General features: G+C 44.4%; 1 protein-coding gene across 5 annotated transcripts; it reads right to left on the bottom strand.

The window, feature by feature from the left end:
- Window positions 1–5,606: 5,606 nt before the first annotated feature.
- On the bottom strand, window positions 5,607–16,816 carry LOC310768522 (uncharacterized protein). Of its 5 annotated transcripts, XM_083626656.1 has the most exons (12): window positions 16,648–16,816; window positions 14,863–14,919; window positions 14,005–14,028; window positions 12,961–13,017; window positions 12,347–12,370; window positions 11,662–11,718; window positions 10,877–10,900; window positions 10,191–10,247; window positions 8,959–8,982; window positions 7,988–8,044; window positions 6,669–6,695; window positions 5,607–5,759 (listed from the first exon to the last, which is right to left on the bottom strand). In XM_083626656.1, exons 1-12 carry the CDS (start codon window positions 16,720–16,722, stop codon window positions 5,754–5,756), a joined length of 489 nt encoding a protein of 162 aa, XP_083482782.1. In that variant the 5' UTR covers window positions 16,723–16,816; the 3' UTR covers window positions 5,607–5,753. The 5 variants fall into 5 exon arrangements, with proteins under 5 accessions (XP_083482782.1, XP_083482783.1, XP_083482784.1 ...); XM_083626657.1 differs by lacking the exon at window positions 14,005–14,028 and having other exon boundaries at window positions 14,839–14,919; window positions 16,648–16,803; XM_083626658.1 differs by lacking the exon at window positions 10,877–10,900 and having other exon boundaries at window positions 16,648–16,803.

Raw genomic sequence — 16,816 nt, 5'->3', positions numbered from 1 at the left:
TTTCCAATGCGTGGGGTCTGTTTATTTGGCACAACTGTATGAATATGGCCAAAGAAATCCTCAGCAACAGAAATGATCGTGCTCCCACCTTAGTCATTTGTGATACATAGAGCCAAGGTGGGATGGAGAACCAAATCTCTTGAAGCAAATCTCCTGGAGGCAACTGAGCAATGACAGCCAGGAAATCATCCACTTACAGTCCTGGGCTTGGCATTTCTAAAGACCAAATGTTTGCTTCTGACTGTAGGTGTCCCCACAGAACAGGAATGGGGGAACCTTTATCAGAGATACATTTCCCCATGGACAACCTTCCAAGCTAGTAGCCGTTGACAGGCTGATGCACCATGAATTTGTTCGGCCCTCTTTTACAGCCCACTAAGTTGGTGGTCATCACTGCCACCCATGGAAATGAGTTCCATAGTTTAACTATGCTTTTGTGGCACAGAGCAGCCTCCTATGACAGGGAGGCACAGGTCTGCAACATGTGGTGGTGGTGCCCCTGTGTCCTCTTGGTCACTTCCTTCCTCACTGTGTTTCCTGGAGTATTTGGAGAAGACATGAGTCTTCTCATCAGGCTCTGTTTGAGTGCTTCCCGCAACAGCAGAACTGTGCCTCTCCGCTTCCTAAAGTGTGATGAGGCCCTCAGTGGGGCAGAGAAAGCTATCTCTGAGGCACTTCCTATTATTCCTTCCTGCGATCTAGGACTGAGGTTGAAGCATCAGTAAGGAGAAAGGGCTCGACAGCAGCTGCACCTCCTCCATTGGAATTCTGCCTCTTGCTAGGTCTGTGAAGCCCATTCGCAGGTGCTGAAACTGCACTTACCCATTCAGAATCAAGGTCCTGTCCTATGTAAAAACCTAATAGAACCTCCATGTTCAGTGACACTATATCTCCAAATAACTAGTGCTGGGGGAGCAACGGTAGAGGAGAGCCCTTAGATAGCTCAGTTGGTTAGAGGATGGTGCTGATAACATCAAGGTTGCAGGTTCGATCCCTGAATGTGAAGCCTGCATATTCCTGCACTGCAGGGGGTTGGACTAGATGATCCTCAGGATACCTTCCAACTTGACAATTCTATTAAATGGATCTAGATCTCCAGTACTTACATTGTTGAAGCTGTTGTCACTAACTGGGTTGCCACCAAAGCTCTGCGGCTCCCCACTTCTTTGAATGGGAAGGGAAATCTTGTTTACAGAGCGTCTGGTAAACTGACAGACTACAGGCCTTTTTGAAATATGTGTTGATTTGCTAAAGAGGAGTAGGCAAGCGTTCAGGTGAATAATCTTGCAAGGGACCCAAACAGGGATCTTTGAATATGAAAGCTGCAGTGCCTAAGTCAAAATGTTACACCCAGCATCCTGATCTGTCCTATGCAGATTCAGGCAGAGTGGAAACCTAATTGATTTCACTGGGTGAAAGCACACAGTATTCAGCACAGAACTGAGCTATCAGAGGGCTTCCTGTTTCCTGTGCACTAGGGAGTAGACACCTCTACCAACACCGTGGGAGAGAGATAGACAGAGATAATCAGATAATGATGGGGGAATTTCATTATCTGCATTCTTCTTTGGTTGGAAGAGGAACCAGGCTCTGATCCGCAGTTTGCCTGGTGGTCTGGCACTCACTTCCCCATGGAATGCGAGGGCAGGCAAAGGCACTGGGTGCATGCAACACTCTGGCTGTTGCGACCCCACCCCAATCCCATTCCTGGAAGCACAGGTTATCCTGTTAATTGGGTTTTAATTGGAGTAAACTAAAGGCCCATGCCAGAGACAATGAGATAAGAAACTGGGAAAACAACCCAGCTACAAGGATGTGAAAGGTTTGGATTGAGAGCAGATTTCATTCGGTCGAAAAGATGACAGGGGGAGGGGAGCCCACAGTTTGCTTACTTAAGGTTTTTCTCTGCATTTATGATACAGCAACCCCCCCCAATGCAAGTTTTATTTCAAAATATCTTCACAAGTGAGGATGGAAGAAATTGTAATATCATATGGAATTTAACAAAATTGGAACTGTTTGTCTGTGAGAGACGAACTGAGAGGGAAGGGGGGAATAAATGCTATGCTTTGAAAATATAGAGCAAAATCCTCCCTAACCTCTATTATCCACAAAGGAATGTGTTTGAGATAAGGATAAATGGCCATAAATTAGCAGCAGGGAAGAAAGGAGTCTACCAGCTGTGAGAATAGAAAATTTTGGATTAACAATTTGCAGTCTGGATTCAGACTGTTCTTCCTAGGCTGGGAAAAATGGCGGAGATGGCTTGCTTACTGGAAGTTGAATCATGGGATGAAGCGATGCAGTGACCTTTGGAAACTCTGGGATAACTGCTTCTCCCGAGACATAACGGGAACCATCAACAGCTGCAGGAATAAAGGATATGACACCATATATGGATGGGAAAACATCATGGAGGAAATTGCCACACAAAGGAAAGAAGAAGGATTACAGCTAAAGTTCCTCACTTGAATTTACCTATTAGACCAACATGAATTGAAATCACAAGATTGTAGCTGTTATATTAGGGATTATTATATCTAACTGGAATGTAGAAGAATGAACTCATCAACTCTAGCATGTGGGGGGGCAGTTTAAGTACTGTAGTTTTCCGTGTATTAGAAGAGGTTTTCCCCCACAAAAATTATGTGAAAGGGGGGGGGGCGTCTTATATATGGTCAGTGCATATTGTTGATATGGGATTGGTTGGTTCTGCTAGCTGGAGATTGTCGGTGGTGTTATAGGTGGCTGCGACAAGGGCCGGTGTCTATTTGGTGTTCCTGCAGCAATAGGGTGGGCATAAGGGAAAAGCTGATAGGCGTGGGTGCGGCTGGTCCACCCCCCCCCCCCCGAAAAAGCTCAAAAACTCTGGGGGCAATCCTCCACAAAAAAGCCCAACAACTCAGGGCAATCTCCCCCCCCCCATTTTTGTAAGTTTGAGTCCCCCAAAATAGGGGTTGTCTTATACATGGGGTTGTGTTATACACAGAAAAATATGGCAAATTGTACAATTTGACATTGAATAACTGGCATTAATAATTGTATTAATTGGATAAAATTGTTATAATATATATATATATTAAAAACAATAACAACAATTGAGCTATCAGAGCTGTTCAGGTTCTAAGCACATGAAAATGCTTCCCCATAACTTTGAGCTGCAATCAGTGCTACATGGATGAGGATAATGGTGCTCTTCAAAGAGATACATTCAGCATTGCTAAAATTCTATAATGCAATGCTGGGAAGCACACGAGTACTGACCCATGCTCAGTCAGGAAGAACAGGAAGAGCGTCTTGTCAGGTGGATGGCTGGATAAAGCGACCAAACTCTCTGGTTCCTACTCTGTATCACTGGGATCTGCTGGGATCTGGGGTGAACAACTGGGCAGAATTTGGACTGAACAACCTTGATGAGTCAGAGGCACTTTCTCCCCCCTTTTTTTAAAGTAACATTTTTATTGCTATTACAGGTTACAAATCCTTAAAGAACAGTGAAACAAACATAAACCACCACCCTGCCTCCCCCCAGAGATGAGATGATAGATTACAGTGAGGCCAGCAACCCTTAGAACAGCACAGTCAGAGATTTAGTCCATCGAGCTCAATCACCTGCCTATCCTGATTAGCGATGTCTCTCAAGAATTTCAGAGACAGTTCTCTCTCAACTCAAGGCAGTGTACAGGGTTCTGGCCTCTTTTTGCCTCACAACCATCCTAAGAGATGGGCTAAGTGATAGTGGGAAAGAGAGAGAGAGAAGCAGAGAGAGAGAGAGAGAGAGAGAGAGAGAGAGAGAGAGAGAGAGAGAGAGTGAATGGCCTACTCATCTAGTCAGCTTCATGGGTGAATGGTAATGATGGCTCCAAGATGCTTGGAGTGCCATCTTCTGAGTGGGCCATTCAATCGCCCTCCCTCTCTGTGCCCAATCCACACAACTTCCCAGGGAAGACATTCCAGGCAAATGGGAGCTGGTGCTCCATCTCCTTATGCAGGATACTGCTCGCATGCTCAGAGAGGACAGGCAGCAAAATGAAGGTTGAGGAACACCAAGTCCAGGAGGCTCCAATAGTCAACCCTGTTCAGGGGCATGGACCTTGTCTGGTGCCTGATGATGCCAGCTCCTGACATTGTTTGTACTGAGCAAGTCCATGAATCCACATTTCCCTGGTTTCAAGCTGCAAGCCTCACTGTGTCTACTCACAAACAGGGATTAGCTGGCCCCTAATATAATGCATTTTTGTACATTGCCTTCCACAGATGTATACATTTGTTTGCACACTTTTATTTGCATTTGAGCATGCATTATATGGCTGGAAAGGAGATGTGGGTGGTGCTGTGGTCTAAACCATGGAGCTTGCTGATTGGAAGGTCAGCGGTTTGAATCCGCGCAGCGGGGTGAGCTCCCATTGCTCTTTCTCAGCTTCTGCCAACCTAGCAGTTCAAAAGCATACCAGCACAAGTAGATAAATAGGTACCAACAGGAAGGTAAATAGCATTTCAGTGCACTGAGGCACTCATCACAGTGTTCCATTGTGCCAGAAGTGGTTTAGTCATGCTGGCCACATGACCTGGAAAGCTGCCTGTGGACAAACGCCAGCTCCCTTTGCCTGAAGCAAGATGAGCGCTGCAACCCCATAGTCACCTTTGACTGGACTTAAACCATCCAGGGGTCCTTTAATTCTATGGCTGGAGAACTGCAGTACAAAATTCATGAAAGTGACAATTTCAAAGGAGGGGGGCGCTTCTGTTTGGTTATTGTTTCATGAAGTGCAAAGTTAAATACGAAATGAATCGAATTTCTCTCCCATCCCTATTCAGAAGTCCCACTGAATTCAATGGGCCTTACACCCCAGTAAATGGGGTTAGGGTTGCCACCTTAATGCGACTTTCAAACCACTCCACCTCTCAGATTTCCTTATTTGTTCAAGTCTCTCTTATTTACTGAAGGTGGGTGGAAAGCTGGTTTGCATAAGATCAAACTGAGTATTTGTGAGGAACTTGATGTGGAGATTAAGGTCTGTGGAAGGCAGAGGTGAAAAAAAGCTTGGGGGAGGGTGTCAGCAAATTCACCTATAAGGCTGGATTTGTTTGGACATTGATAAAGATGTATTATTGTCTGATTAACTAGGAAGGTGCAGAAGGAAAATGGGGAAAGGTTAGGGCCAGAGTTGTTGCCACATTCATCTCCTTCTCCAGTCACTCAGTTATATTTACATAGAAGAAGAATGTCAGAAATATATTTTTCACTCATAGAGAGGCATGCAAGGCTGACCCTAGCATTAGTCAGAGTGAAGTCACCACCTCAGGCAGTTGGATGTAGATTTCATAAAAGGGCAGCAAATTGTTAGCTCTCCATGGGAGTATCAATGGAATACATTAGTATTAAATTAAGCAGTTAGTTAACAATTTGCTGCCCTTTCATGAAATCCTAATCCAACTGCCTGGATTGCAGGATTTTCTGTCTCAAGGGCCAAAATAACTTGGCCAGTCCAATTCACCTGACTCCACCCTGAGATATACAGTACTTTTGGATTAATCCAGGAAGACTCAGTCTTCATGCAATGCATTGGGTTTGTTGCTATGGAATAACTGAATACTCAAACAGATTTATTGATCAACAAGTGACGCCAAGGTTCTTTATTTGCAATAAAAGGTTTTGGTTGTTCAGCAGCAAGGAAAGATCCCACAAGAGAGATTCATTTACGAAACAAAAAGGGGCAGAAGGCACTGTTTTGCAGTAGTTTCCTGGGTGTCTAATACTGCAAAAGAAGAAAAGGAACACACATTAGAATTCAAATGCCAAGAGAGACCCGATAGGGCAGCTCTCCCCAATATGTCTGTCTCTCTAAATCTCCTCATCTCACATTGCACTGGGCGCTACGGCACACGACAGATGTCTGTCACAGGTACAAAAAGGTTTTCTTTCAGTAAAAACCACCATATTATGAAATCAGGGTACTAATCTGTGGCTCATACATTTTCCTGAATATTTGGAGAAGGTATGCGTCTTTCTAGCTAGCTACTAGACTTTTACCCCACTCTCAAGGTGGGCTCAAAGTGCTTAGACAGACTTAGATATGTGGCTGTCTTTCCTCCAATTTCCCCCACAACAAGCTTTCCAAGGAACAGCCATTGCTCAATAGTAGGCCATCAACTTTGCATGAAGATCTCATGTTCAAACCCTTGCATCTCCATATATGACTGGGAGAAACCCCCTTTTCTGAAACCCCAGATAGCCACTGCCAGTCAATGTAGACAATAGGGAGGTAGGTGGGCCAATGTATCTGACTTGGTATAAGACAGCATCCTCTGTTTGTTCCCTTAATAGGCTGAAAATGCCAGACTAGATGGGAGCTTGACTTGACAAGCATCCCTTACATCCCTATTTCACTGTTAACTCCCCAGTCACCACTGGAAACAAAATGCTAGGCTAGATGGACCTAGCCTATTTCTCGACCTATTTCACCAAGACAACTCTTACATTCTTATAATACATTAGTTCTGCCCCCATCCCATAACACTCTGCTTGGGTGGCATGATGCATCTATTTCTCTTGTTTATGCAAAGGCAACCCTGTATGCTTCCAGTGATACTGTGGCAACAAAATGACACAGCCATGCCATCGAACCCTAATCCTAATGGAGAGATTCAGCATTACTAATACTCACCCAAACAATGGGGTCATCATTATTATTCTGCAAGGCAAAACATTGACAGATCATTCAGCTACTAATCCAAATTTGTGGTTTTTCAATATGTAGTTACAGACTCTTAGGCGGCATGTTCAGGTATGCATTTGCAGTTAGGCAAGGGGGGGAATCACTTTGAGGGTTCTTTTCCAGATACCATCCATAAAAAAAGATCTAGACCTGGGAGGAGAAACCTCTGGTCCTCCAGATGTTGGTGGACTGCAAATCCCATCTTCCCTGGATACTGGCCCTGCTGGCTGGGCCTGGTGGGGGTTGGATTTTAACAATACCTAGAGGGCCACAGGTTCCTCACCTCTGATCTAGTTCCTCTCACTCACAAGATTTTTTGGAATATGGCATAAAGTGAAGTCATTAAGTGTTACCCTTTATGCCCAGCATGGAGAATAAAGTACAAAGTGTAGAAATGGAGTACCTGGGAAATGCTTGGGTAAAAAGGTAATACTTAGAAAGTACTCAGGGTAAAAAGATAGGCATCCACATGATACATGAGATCTCGCATTGGTGGTTATGCTACATGGTTAGGCTGTGGGACTCTGGGGACTGCCTGTCAAAATTACTGCTTCTTCTTTTTTGTAAAAGACAAACAGGCTTGACATTTGAACAGATGGTGATTGATGCAACTGAGAGCATTTGAAAGGGAATATCAAAAGAAGAGTGCTGCCAGGCTCCACAAGGGAGTGCTATGTTTTGAATTGTTATAGAAACCTTAATTCATGTGTGGCAGAAGAATTCTGGAAGAGAGAGAATCCATGGGTGCATGGATCGATGTAACTAGACAGTGGGAGCTTCTGTTTATTCCACCCCTACAGAACTGCCGCTTCACAACCATTCATTCTCATTGCTGTCTTGGAAATGCCCAGGCTTGCTGTCAACATTTTCTTTGTGGTGGGGGGGCTGTATAGCTGGCAATGTCAGAGATCATCCAAGAGATACTATGAAATATTTTGTTGCAGGCTGAGGTATGTGTGTTTGATTATAGAGAAGGCAAATGACTCTATAAAGTATTCCCCAAGGGGATTTCAAATGCTAGGGCAGGATTGAGGCCCTTATGTTGTTGGATTCCAACTCCCATCAGTACCAGCCAACATGGATAATGATCAGGCATTATGAGAGCTGTCGTCCAGCAACATCGGGAAGGCAAGAGGGGGCCGCCCCTGTGTAAGATGATCCCAAAGCTTGGCTGTCTTAAGTAGCCAGTTGCCAGCCCAAGAGAATAACTGGTGTGACAAGCGAATGTACAAGCAAGATGGTCAAGTTGGCTTATCTCTGGTACTTACTCCATTGTTGTTGAAGCTGTTGTCACCAGCATTGTTGTTATCAAAACTTCCACTGTTCTGTAAACAGAATACAAGGGGATATATTAGTGATCTGCAGTTCTCTCGTGGCAAGGAGCTTTACGGGGTCAGTTTCCTTTGAGAGAGCATTATACCCTTATGGCATTTGGTAATACCTACAAATATACAAGTTCAGCAAGGAGGTGCCGGAGGTGCCTGTACCTGTCACCAATACTGGAACCAGGCTCTCCACAGTGGATGGCTGTGACTGGGAACTGCCCACTGTTTCAATTTGCTGCAAAGTGCTGGCATAGCTTTGCTTTGGAGCACTGTGCGAGGAATTTTAAAAGGGCAGCCAGGGTGTCCTCCACTGCAGGAGGAGGCCACCTTGCCAGGGACACCTCAACCTGGGACCTGCCTGCAAGAATGAACACAGGCCAGAAAGGGGGGGGGGGGAGAGACGAGTGCCAGGGCAGTGTTTAAAGCAGGGGGAGTTCCTTCAGAGGCAAAAAGGCACGTGCTTGTAGCTTCCTAGACAGATGCACAGCTCAAGTTTTCTATCTGCATTCCTCTTTGCTAAACTCTTTCTCTCCAGAGTACATGCCCCACCAGACAAGTGGAGAAAGTAGCAGTCCCCAGCCATCAATGTTAATTTAAGCAAACATCTTCTTTGGATTCAGTTTCAATCAATTTGGGTGTACCCAGTACTTCACACTATTGACTCAAGCTATACAGTCCCCCCTCAAAAAAAATATTCTATAAGTTTAGGGTTGCTTTAACCCAGGGTTGAGGAACCTGTGACCCTTTAGATTCTGGGTGACTATACCTCCCAACATCCCTGGGCCATCACAGCCAGTGGTCAGGAATGAGGGGAGTTACTGTCCAACAATTATCGGGATGCCCACTGGTTCTCCATCTCTGTTTTAGAGCAATGCTAGACTAGACGGATCATGTATACCCTTGCTGATACTTACTCCTCCATATGCCCAAAACTGGTTCTGCAACAGAAAACAGAAAAAAAAACAGAAATTGAGAACACCCCCCAGATACCCAGTCTATAATTAGCAGGGTACATATTCCACTAGATTAAAATCAATAGTTCTATCACTGAGAATCTACGATATGATCTATCCATTATACGCAGGAAGCTGCCAGGCAAACAGAACAGGCAGTTAGTGATGGTGTTATGTGCCAGCCCTCCCTCCAACTTGGAGAATTGTGGTTGTCCTATCATCTAGCCGTTGGGTCTGTGGCTGATGCTGTTGAATGACAGGTCAGCCTTGAATCAGACCTCCCTCATCCACAATCTGATTGTAGATGAAGAAGACGACCTGGTCTGCATCCAGTGATGGTGGATAAGTAGATGGAGTTGGTCACACCGAGCTGTGCCCACCTAGGTACTTGGCGCAGCATCAGGGCAGACTTGAGGGTCAGGGAGGGGGAGTTGCTGTAGTCTATAGAGATTCCATCTCTAATTTTGCTTTAAAATGCATCTCGTGTTCCCATTTTTTATTTTATTTTTATTTTTATGTTGTGAATCATCCTATCATTTTCATATGAAGGATATTATACAAATCTAAATAAATTATTATTGTTGTATCAGCTCAGACCATTGGTCTATCTAGCTCAATACTGTCTACACTGGGGCAGGGTACATTTTTCAACTGATGAGACACATTCCTTTCTGGGCAACCTTCCAGGGGACAAAGTGGGCAGAGCAATAAGTGTGTAAATTACCGTAATACTGCAAAGTAGTTTCTTCATATTCACACAATCTCCTCTACCTACCACCCAGACAATGGATACTGTGCCCTAATTGGATGTGGTTCTCCAAGAAGCAGAAGCATACACAGCATATTCCAAGCCCACCCTGGAGATGCCAGCAATTGTCCCTGGCACTTGCAGCATACAAGGCAGGTGCACTAAGCATAAATCCATAGTCCCTCCCTGAGTTGGGACAATGTGCTGCAACACTGTAGAAGGATTAGCATTAATGGAGATCTAAGCTTGGGTAGAAATGCATCCTTTTATTAAGCCAATGCATTTTTTATTTTTAATCAATGTATTTAAAATAATAATAATCTGCATGTTACCAAAGAGAATGAAGCATAATTAGTGAGAATGTTTGCTACCATTTTTAAAAAAGAGGCCAATATTTCAGGAAAGGGGAATATGGATCATCACAGAGGAATTCTAGGGGACTTACTCCATTGTTGTTGAAGCTGTCAGATCCTACGCTGTTGCCATCAAAGCTGCCTGCATTCTGCAAGGGAACAGAATGAGCATAATGTTAGGTAGAGGACTGGAAACAGCAGCCCCTTCTTGAAACAGCATTAACTGGATCAGAGTCAGGGATAGAACGCTTGGAAGGATTTGGATGTGAACCCAAAGGTAGAAAAGCTCTCCACCCACCTTCTCTCTCCCTCTCCCTCTCCCTCCCTCTCTCTCTCTGTGTGTATGTGCGCTAGCAAGGGAAGCAGATAAGAAGCTGAGGGCATCTACGTTCTCTGAAACTGTTTCTCATCAAACTCCACACCCACCTAACAAGTGGAATGGGTAGTAGCCACTGAACAGCAATGCTAACTTAAGCAAATATCTTCTTTGGCTTCAGTTTCAATCACTTTGGGTGCACCCAGCACTGACACTATTGAATCAATACAGGGTCTTTTCATGTTCTAACCACCAGCTGATCTATAGGATTAGGGTTGCTTTAACTTAGGGGTGGGCAACCTGTGGCCTTCCAGATTCTGAAGGACTCCAGCTCCCATGATCCCTGGGTCCGGAATGATGGGTGCCACTGTCCAATGAAATCTGGATGCCCACAGGTTTTCTATCTTGGTTTTAGGGCAATGCTAGGCTAGATGGATCATGCACATGCTTGCTGATACTTACTCCTCCATTCCCCCCATACTGGTTCTGCAACAGAAAACAGGGGAGAAAAGTCATAAATTAAGAGCATCCCCAGATACCTAATTTATAACAAGCAGAGAAGACATTTCACTGGACTAAAAGTTATAGCTCTCTTACTGCAATCTACCCATTTTACTTCTATGGTTCTATGGAAGCAGCCCTGTCCTGTGTCAAGTCAGATTAGTGCATCCAGCTCTATATTGTCTGCACCAGGGCAGGGAACCTTCTTCAAACCAACAGCTACATTCCTTTCTGGGCAACTTTCCAGGTAACAAAAGCCAGTGGTGGACACAGCCAGGAACAAAGGTGGACAGAGCAATGACTGTGCATTTTACCTTATTACTATAATATATTTTCTTCATATTCATACAACCTTGTATATCCATCCTCCAAGCAGTGTATATTGTGCCCTAATTGGTTGTGGTTCTCCAAGGTTTCATACAGGGCACTTTTCAAGACCTCCCTGGAGATGCCACCAATTGTCTTGGCACCTTCTGCATGCAAGGCAGATGCACTAACCATAAATCCATGGTCCCTCCCTGAGTTGGGGCAACACTGTAGAAGGACTGGTATGAATGGAGCTCTAAGCTTGGGTGGAAATGCATCCTTTTATTAAACCAATGTATCCTTTTATTTTTTTAAAAATAATAGGGTACCAAAGAGAAGGAAGCATAATCAGTGGGAACGTTTGCTACCATTGTTTAAAAAGAGACCATTATTTGAGGAAAGGGGAATATGGATCATCACAAAAGACAGAGGGGACTTACTCCATTGTTGTTGAAGCTGCCAGATCCTGCATTGTTGCCATCAAAGCTGCCTCCATTCTGCAAGAGAACAAAATGAGCATAATGTTAGGTGGAGGACTGGAAAGAGGAGCCCCTTCTTAAAACAGCAATAACTGGATCAGATCGGGGATGGAACTCTTGGAAGGATTTGGATGTGACCCACCTTCTCTCTCTCTCTCTGTCTCTCTCTGTGTGTGTGTCAAACAGTTAGCAAGGGAAGCAGATAAGAAGCTGAGAGCAAGGACCCACAGATACCTGAAAACCTCAGGTTTTCTATCTATGTTCTGTTAAACTGTTTCTCATCAGAGTCCGCACCCACCTAACAAGTGGAATGGGTAGTAGCCACTGAACAGCAATGCTAACTTAAGCAAATATCTTCTTTGGCTTCAGTTTCAATCACTTTGGGTGCACCCAGCGCTGAACACTTTTGAGTCAATACAGGGTCTTTTCGTGTTCTAACCACCAGCTGATCTGTAGGATTAGGGTTGCTTTAACTTAGGGGTGGGGAACCTGTGGCCTTCCAGATGCTTAAGGACTCCAGCTTCCATGATCCCTGGGTCCAGAATGACGGGAGCTGCTGTCCAATGATATCTGGATGCCCACAGGTTTTCCATCTCTGTTTTAGGGCAAGGCTAGATGGATCATGCATATGCTTGCTGATACTTACTCCTCCATACACCCAAAACTCGTTCTGCAACAGAAAACAGGGGAGAAAATTAATAAATTAAGAGCATCCCCAGATACCCTATTTACAACAAGTTACATTCCTTTCTGGGCAACTTTCCAGGGGACAAAAGCCAGTGGTGGACACAGCCAGAAACAAAAGTGGGCAGAGCAATAAATGTGCATTTTACTTTATTATTGTGTTAATCTATTCACATTCACCAGCCCTTTATCCTCCATCCAGGCAGTGTATATTGGGCCCTAATTGGTTGTGGCTCTCCAAGGTTTCATACAGAGCACATTCCAATCCCTCCCTGAATATCTGAGTGATTGTCCCTGGGATCTTCTGCACGCAAAGTGGATGCACTAAACATTAAGCCATGGTCCCTCCCTGAGTTGGGCCAACATGCTACAAAGGACTAGCATGAATGGAGATCTAAGCTTGGTGGAAATGATCTTTTTATTAAGCCAATGCATCTTTTTAAAAAAATCATCTGCAAGTTACCAAAGGAAGCACAATCAGTGGCGATGTTTGCTACCTTATTTATTTTTTTAAGACCATTATTTGGCTGAGGAAATACAGATCAGCAGAAAACACATAGGAATTCTATGACTTACTCCATTGTTGTTGAAGCTGCCAGATCCTGCGTTGTTGCCATCAAAACTGTGTGCATTCTGCAAGAAGAGAGCATCCTGTTAGGTGGAGGGCTGGAAAGAGAAGCCCTTTCCTAAAACAGCAATGACTGGATCCGGGTCTGGGATGGAAGTCTGGGCAGCAAGAGTAACCCTTTCATGGCTATTAGCTCCAGATAGTCTTTTCCTCCATCAATTTGTTTAATCCCCCTTTAAAGGCAACCTCTGTCAAGTTTGGTTTCTCTTGCTTTCTTAAATTCAGTTCCCCATTCTTCCAGATTAATCTGCATTTTAAAAGCCAACAGCAGCTCTCATGAGAATCAATCAGCATTTTGGTGTTTTTTCTCTGAACCATTGCACACAGTTTTGCCTTACAGATATTTCTGGGGGGGGGGTGTTCTGTAGCTACTTTAACTAAAATATGCATGTATATGCACAGCTGACATTGGCATGTGGTTTTTTGCACTGCAAATTTTGGAGAAATGAAAGAAAGAAAATTTGAAGAATTTTGAAGGATGGCTGTGTTTTGGACTATATAGTGTTTAGGAAAGTATGGATTAGGTAGGTTTACCTTTAAATGAGAATGGAATAATATTTCTCTCCTATCTCTACATTCACCTCAACTCTCCATATGGACCCCAACCCAGCGCAGTGGGTACTCGCCAACCGTTGCCCAAATTTTGATGTATTTTTTATTTCTAGAGGGCTTGAGTAATCCAAAGGAACAGCCAACATTTCTCTGTTCAGTTGCTACTTGAACTGTCATTGGGGTTTTGAATATTTTTTTAGAATTCAATGAGCAGGTGCTGCTGATAACATTTGAGTGCAGGATGGGGGCATATGCTGGTAGACCCCAACTCTAGATGCTGGTAGACCCCAACTCCCACCAGCCCTAGCTCAGCATAGCCAGTGGTCAAGGCTGATGGGAATTGTAGTCCAACAATACCTGGAGCCCCACAGGTTCTCCAGCTTTGTTTTAGGGAAATGCTACATGAGATGGATCATGTATACACCCTTGCTGATACTTACTCCTCCTAATCCCTCGTAATCGTTCTGAAACATAAAAGAAAAACCAGAAATTAAGAACATCCACCAGATTTATAATTGGGAGAGTGCACATTTCACCAGATTACAAGTTCCCTCTCTCAGACATCAAAACCGCTATCTGATCTATCCATTCTACATAGATAGACAGCTGCCTTACACTGAGTCCCAACATTGGTCTATCTAGCTCAATACTGTCTTCACTGGGGCTGGAATACACTTTTAGCTTGAGGGCCACATTCCATTCTGGGCAACCTTCCAGCGGCCAAGTGCAAGTGGTGGGCGGGGCCAGAGACAAAAGTGAGCATAGAAATAAATATGTGGAGTTTTTGTTTTGTTTTGTTTTGTTTACTTTGCTACACGAGCTTAGTTTCTTGATATGCACACACCCTTCCCGATCATCCACCCACGCAGTGCATTTTGTGCACTGACTGGTTGCATCTCTCAAGGGCTTGAGGCTGGAGAGCTTCCAAGTTCTACCTGGAGATGCCAGGGATTGACTTTGGGACCTTCTGCATGCAAAGCACCAAGCAGTGAGCTGAAGTCCCTCCCTGAGTTGGAACAACATGCTAGAGCACAATGGAAGGACTAGTATGAATGGAGATCTAAGCTTGAGTGGAAATGCATCCTTATATTAAGCAAATGCATCCTTTATTTTTTTTATATATATATATATATATATATATATATATATATATATATGGTATATATAGCAATTTGCAGGGTACCTAACAAAAGGAAACATTTCAGTGGAAATGTTTGCTAGCATTTCTTTAAAATATTTTTATACATATAGTGGAAAGGGGAATACTGATAAACACAGAGGAGTTCTGGGGTACTTACTCCATTGTTGTTGAAGCTTCCAGATCCTACATTGTTGCCATCAAAGCTGCCTCCATTCTGTAAGGGAACAGAATGAGCATTCTGTTAGGTGGAGGACTGTAGCATCTCCCTAAAGCAGCATTGACTGCACTGGGGTCTGGGATGAAAGTTTGGGCAAGATTTGCACGTGGACCTAAAGGCAGAGAAGTGTTTGTGGTTGTAGGGGTGCAGGGGAAGCAAACACCAAGCAAGGGAAACAGAGAAGCAGCAAGGGCTCACAGAAGGCTGTGGTGATCCTGGTGGAGCTCCCATACCCTTTGCAGTTAGTGGTCTGCCAGGCATGCGGAATTTCAACAAGTAAAGTTTGCTCTGATGATTTTTACTCTCAAGTCAAGGAAAGCTCCAGATGCCAAATTTGCACTCCATAAGGGATGTGAGGCCTCAGCAAAGCAAAGGAGCAAACTAGACACATTAAGAACAAGGGGATTCATGGCCACTTGCTCAAGAGGAAGATAAATAGTATCATGACCTCCAGTTGTAATATGCTGGCCAGCGACCTCATCCCTGCCTCCTTTCATACATGGGGTGAGATGCTGCAGAAGTGACCTATTGAAGTGCTTTGCCCTCTTGGGGACTGTTTCATTAAATTTCTTCCAAGAAAGGGAAAATTCTCCACCAGTTTCTCAAAAGTGAGGCAGCACTGCCAATAACAAAATGTCTCTTCCTCCTTCCTTCCTTCCTTCCTTCCTTCCTTCCTTCCTTCTGCATATGCCGCTAACAGCAGCTGCCTTTGCATCTTCCAAAGTATCCCTGACCAGGCAGCATTGCTAGCCAATGGAAGCAGGGGGAGAATGGTGTGTGCCAACCAAAAAAAAATGACATTTGGGTGAACTCTGCAAAAAGGCATTCCAAATGCAGTGAGAAAATGAAAAATCTTAGCAGTGCTTTCAGAAAAACGCATTGTGATCTATTGATTTATCTTTAAGTGGGAAATGAGATTTGTGAGTCTTTGTTGTTGTTTAGTCGTCTTAGTCGTGTTCGACTCTCCGTGACCCCATGAACCAGAGCATGCCTTGGAAACTCTCGTTTTCTTCTCAGAGCTTCTCCTTTTTTATGTCTGTGGAGTTTTCTTGGCAAAATACTGGAGCAGATTGCCAGTTCCTTCTCCAGATGGATCACATTTAGTCTAAACTCTCGGCTATGACCTGTCCGTCTTGGGTGGCCCTGGATGGCATAGCTCATAGAGTCTCTGAGTTATTCAAGTCCCTTCGCCATGACAAGGCAGTGATCCATGAAGGGGTTGTGTGTCTTAGGAGGCCATAAAAACCTCAAAGTATCTCGAGGAGGAAACCTACAAGACAAGTTTTGAGAGGGTTTGGGGGGGGCACACAAAACTCCATCACAGTGGAGAGCCCAGGAGCAGCCAGCAATTAACTTTGTGCTTCCAGGGCTATGTAGAAGAGTTTCAGGTTCTTCTTTTTAGAATATGATAAATATGAAGATTAGGTAGAGCATTGCACTGTAACCCTTGGAAGAAGAAGAGTGAATTCACAAGTACAGAAATAGCAAATTGGGATGGTCACTCCTGGAATGTACTATTTCAGTAACTGTGTTTTAGAGTTGCCCGATATTTCCTTACTGGCTCCTGTGCCCCAAAGCACAACATTAGCAAATGCCGACACTGTGAAACACACCCCTGATTTCTACAGATTCGTTAGGAAGTTTTAGCAATCTGTGCATACACACTGACCCCCCCCCCCCCGGGCACCACCTGGGCTCTCAGGATTTTGCCTTGTTCATTCTTACCGCAGGTGCAGCTTGGGTGCTGCGCAGAGACAGCAGGCAGAGGCCGAGGAAAGCAGTTGCAACCTGGAACTTCATTTTGGGTTTCTCTTGCTTTGTTCTCCCTCTCAGCTGGGCTTGGGAATAATGGTGTGTTGTGGGGCTCTATTTATGCTGGGCCCTATCAGGGGCA

This window comes from Podarcis filfolensis (assembly GCF_964270895.1).
Source record: "Podarcis filfolensis genome assembly, chromosome: 8".
Lineage (NCBI taxonomy): Eukaryota > Metazoa > Chordata > Lepidosauria > Squamata > Lacertidae > Podarcis > Podarcis filfolensis.
Note: the sequence above shows the minus strand (reverse complement) of the source record. Positions and strands in the feature narration are given on the sequence as shown.

Coding starts and splice junctions, on each gene's coding strand:
- LOC310768522 (XM_083626656.1), bottom strand. CDS start 16,722: ATGAAGTTCCAGGTTGCAACTGCTTTCCTCGGCCTCTGCCTGCTGTCT. Junction 10,248..10,876: donor AGTATGGGGGGAATGGAGGA/GTAAGTATCAGC, acceptor GTTCCCTTGCAG/AATGCAGGCAGCTTTGATGG. Junction 8,983..10,190: donor ACAGCTTCAACAACAATGGA/GTAAGTCCCCTA, acceptor TTTCTGTTGCAG/AACCAGTTTTGGGCATATGG.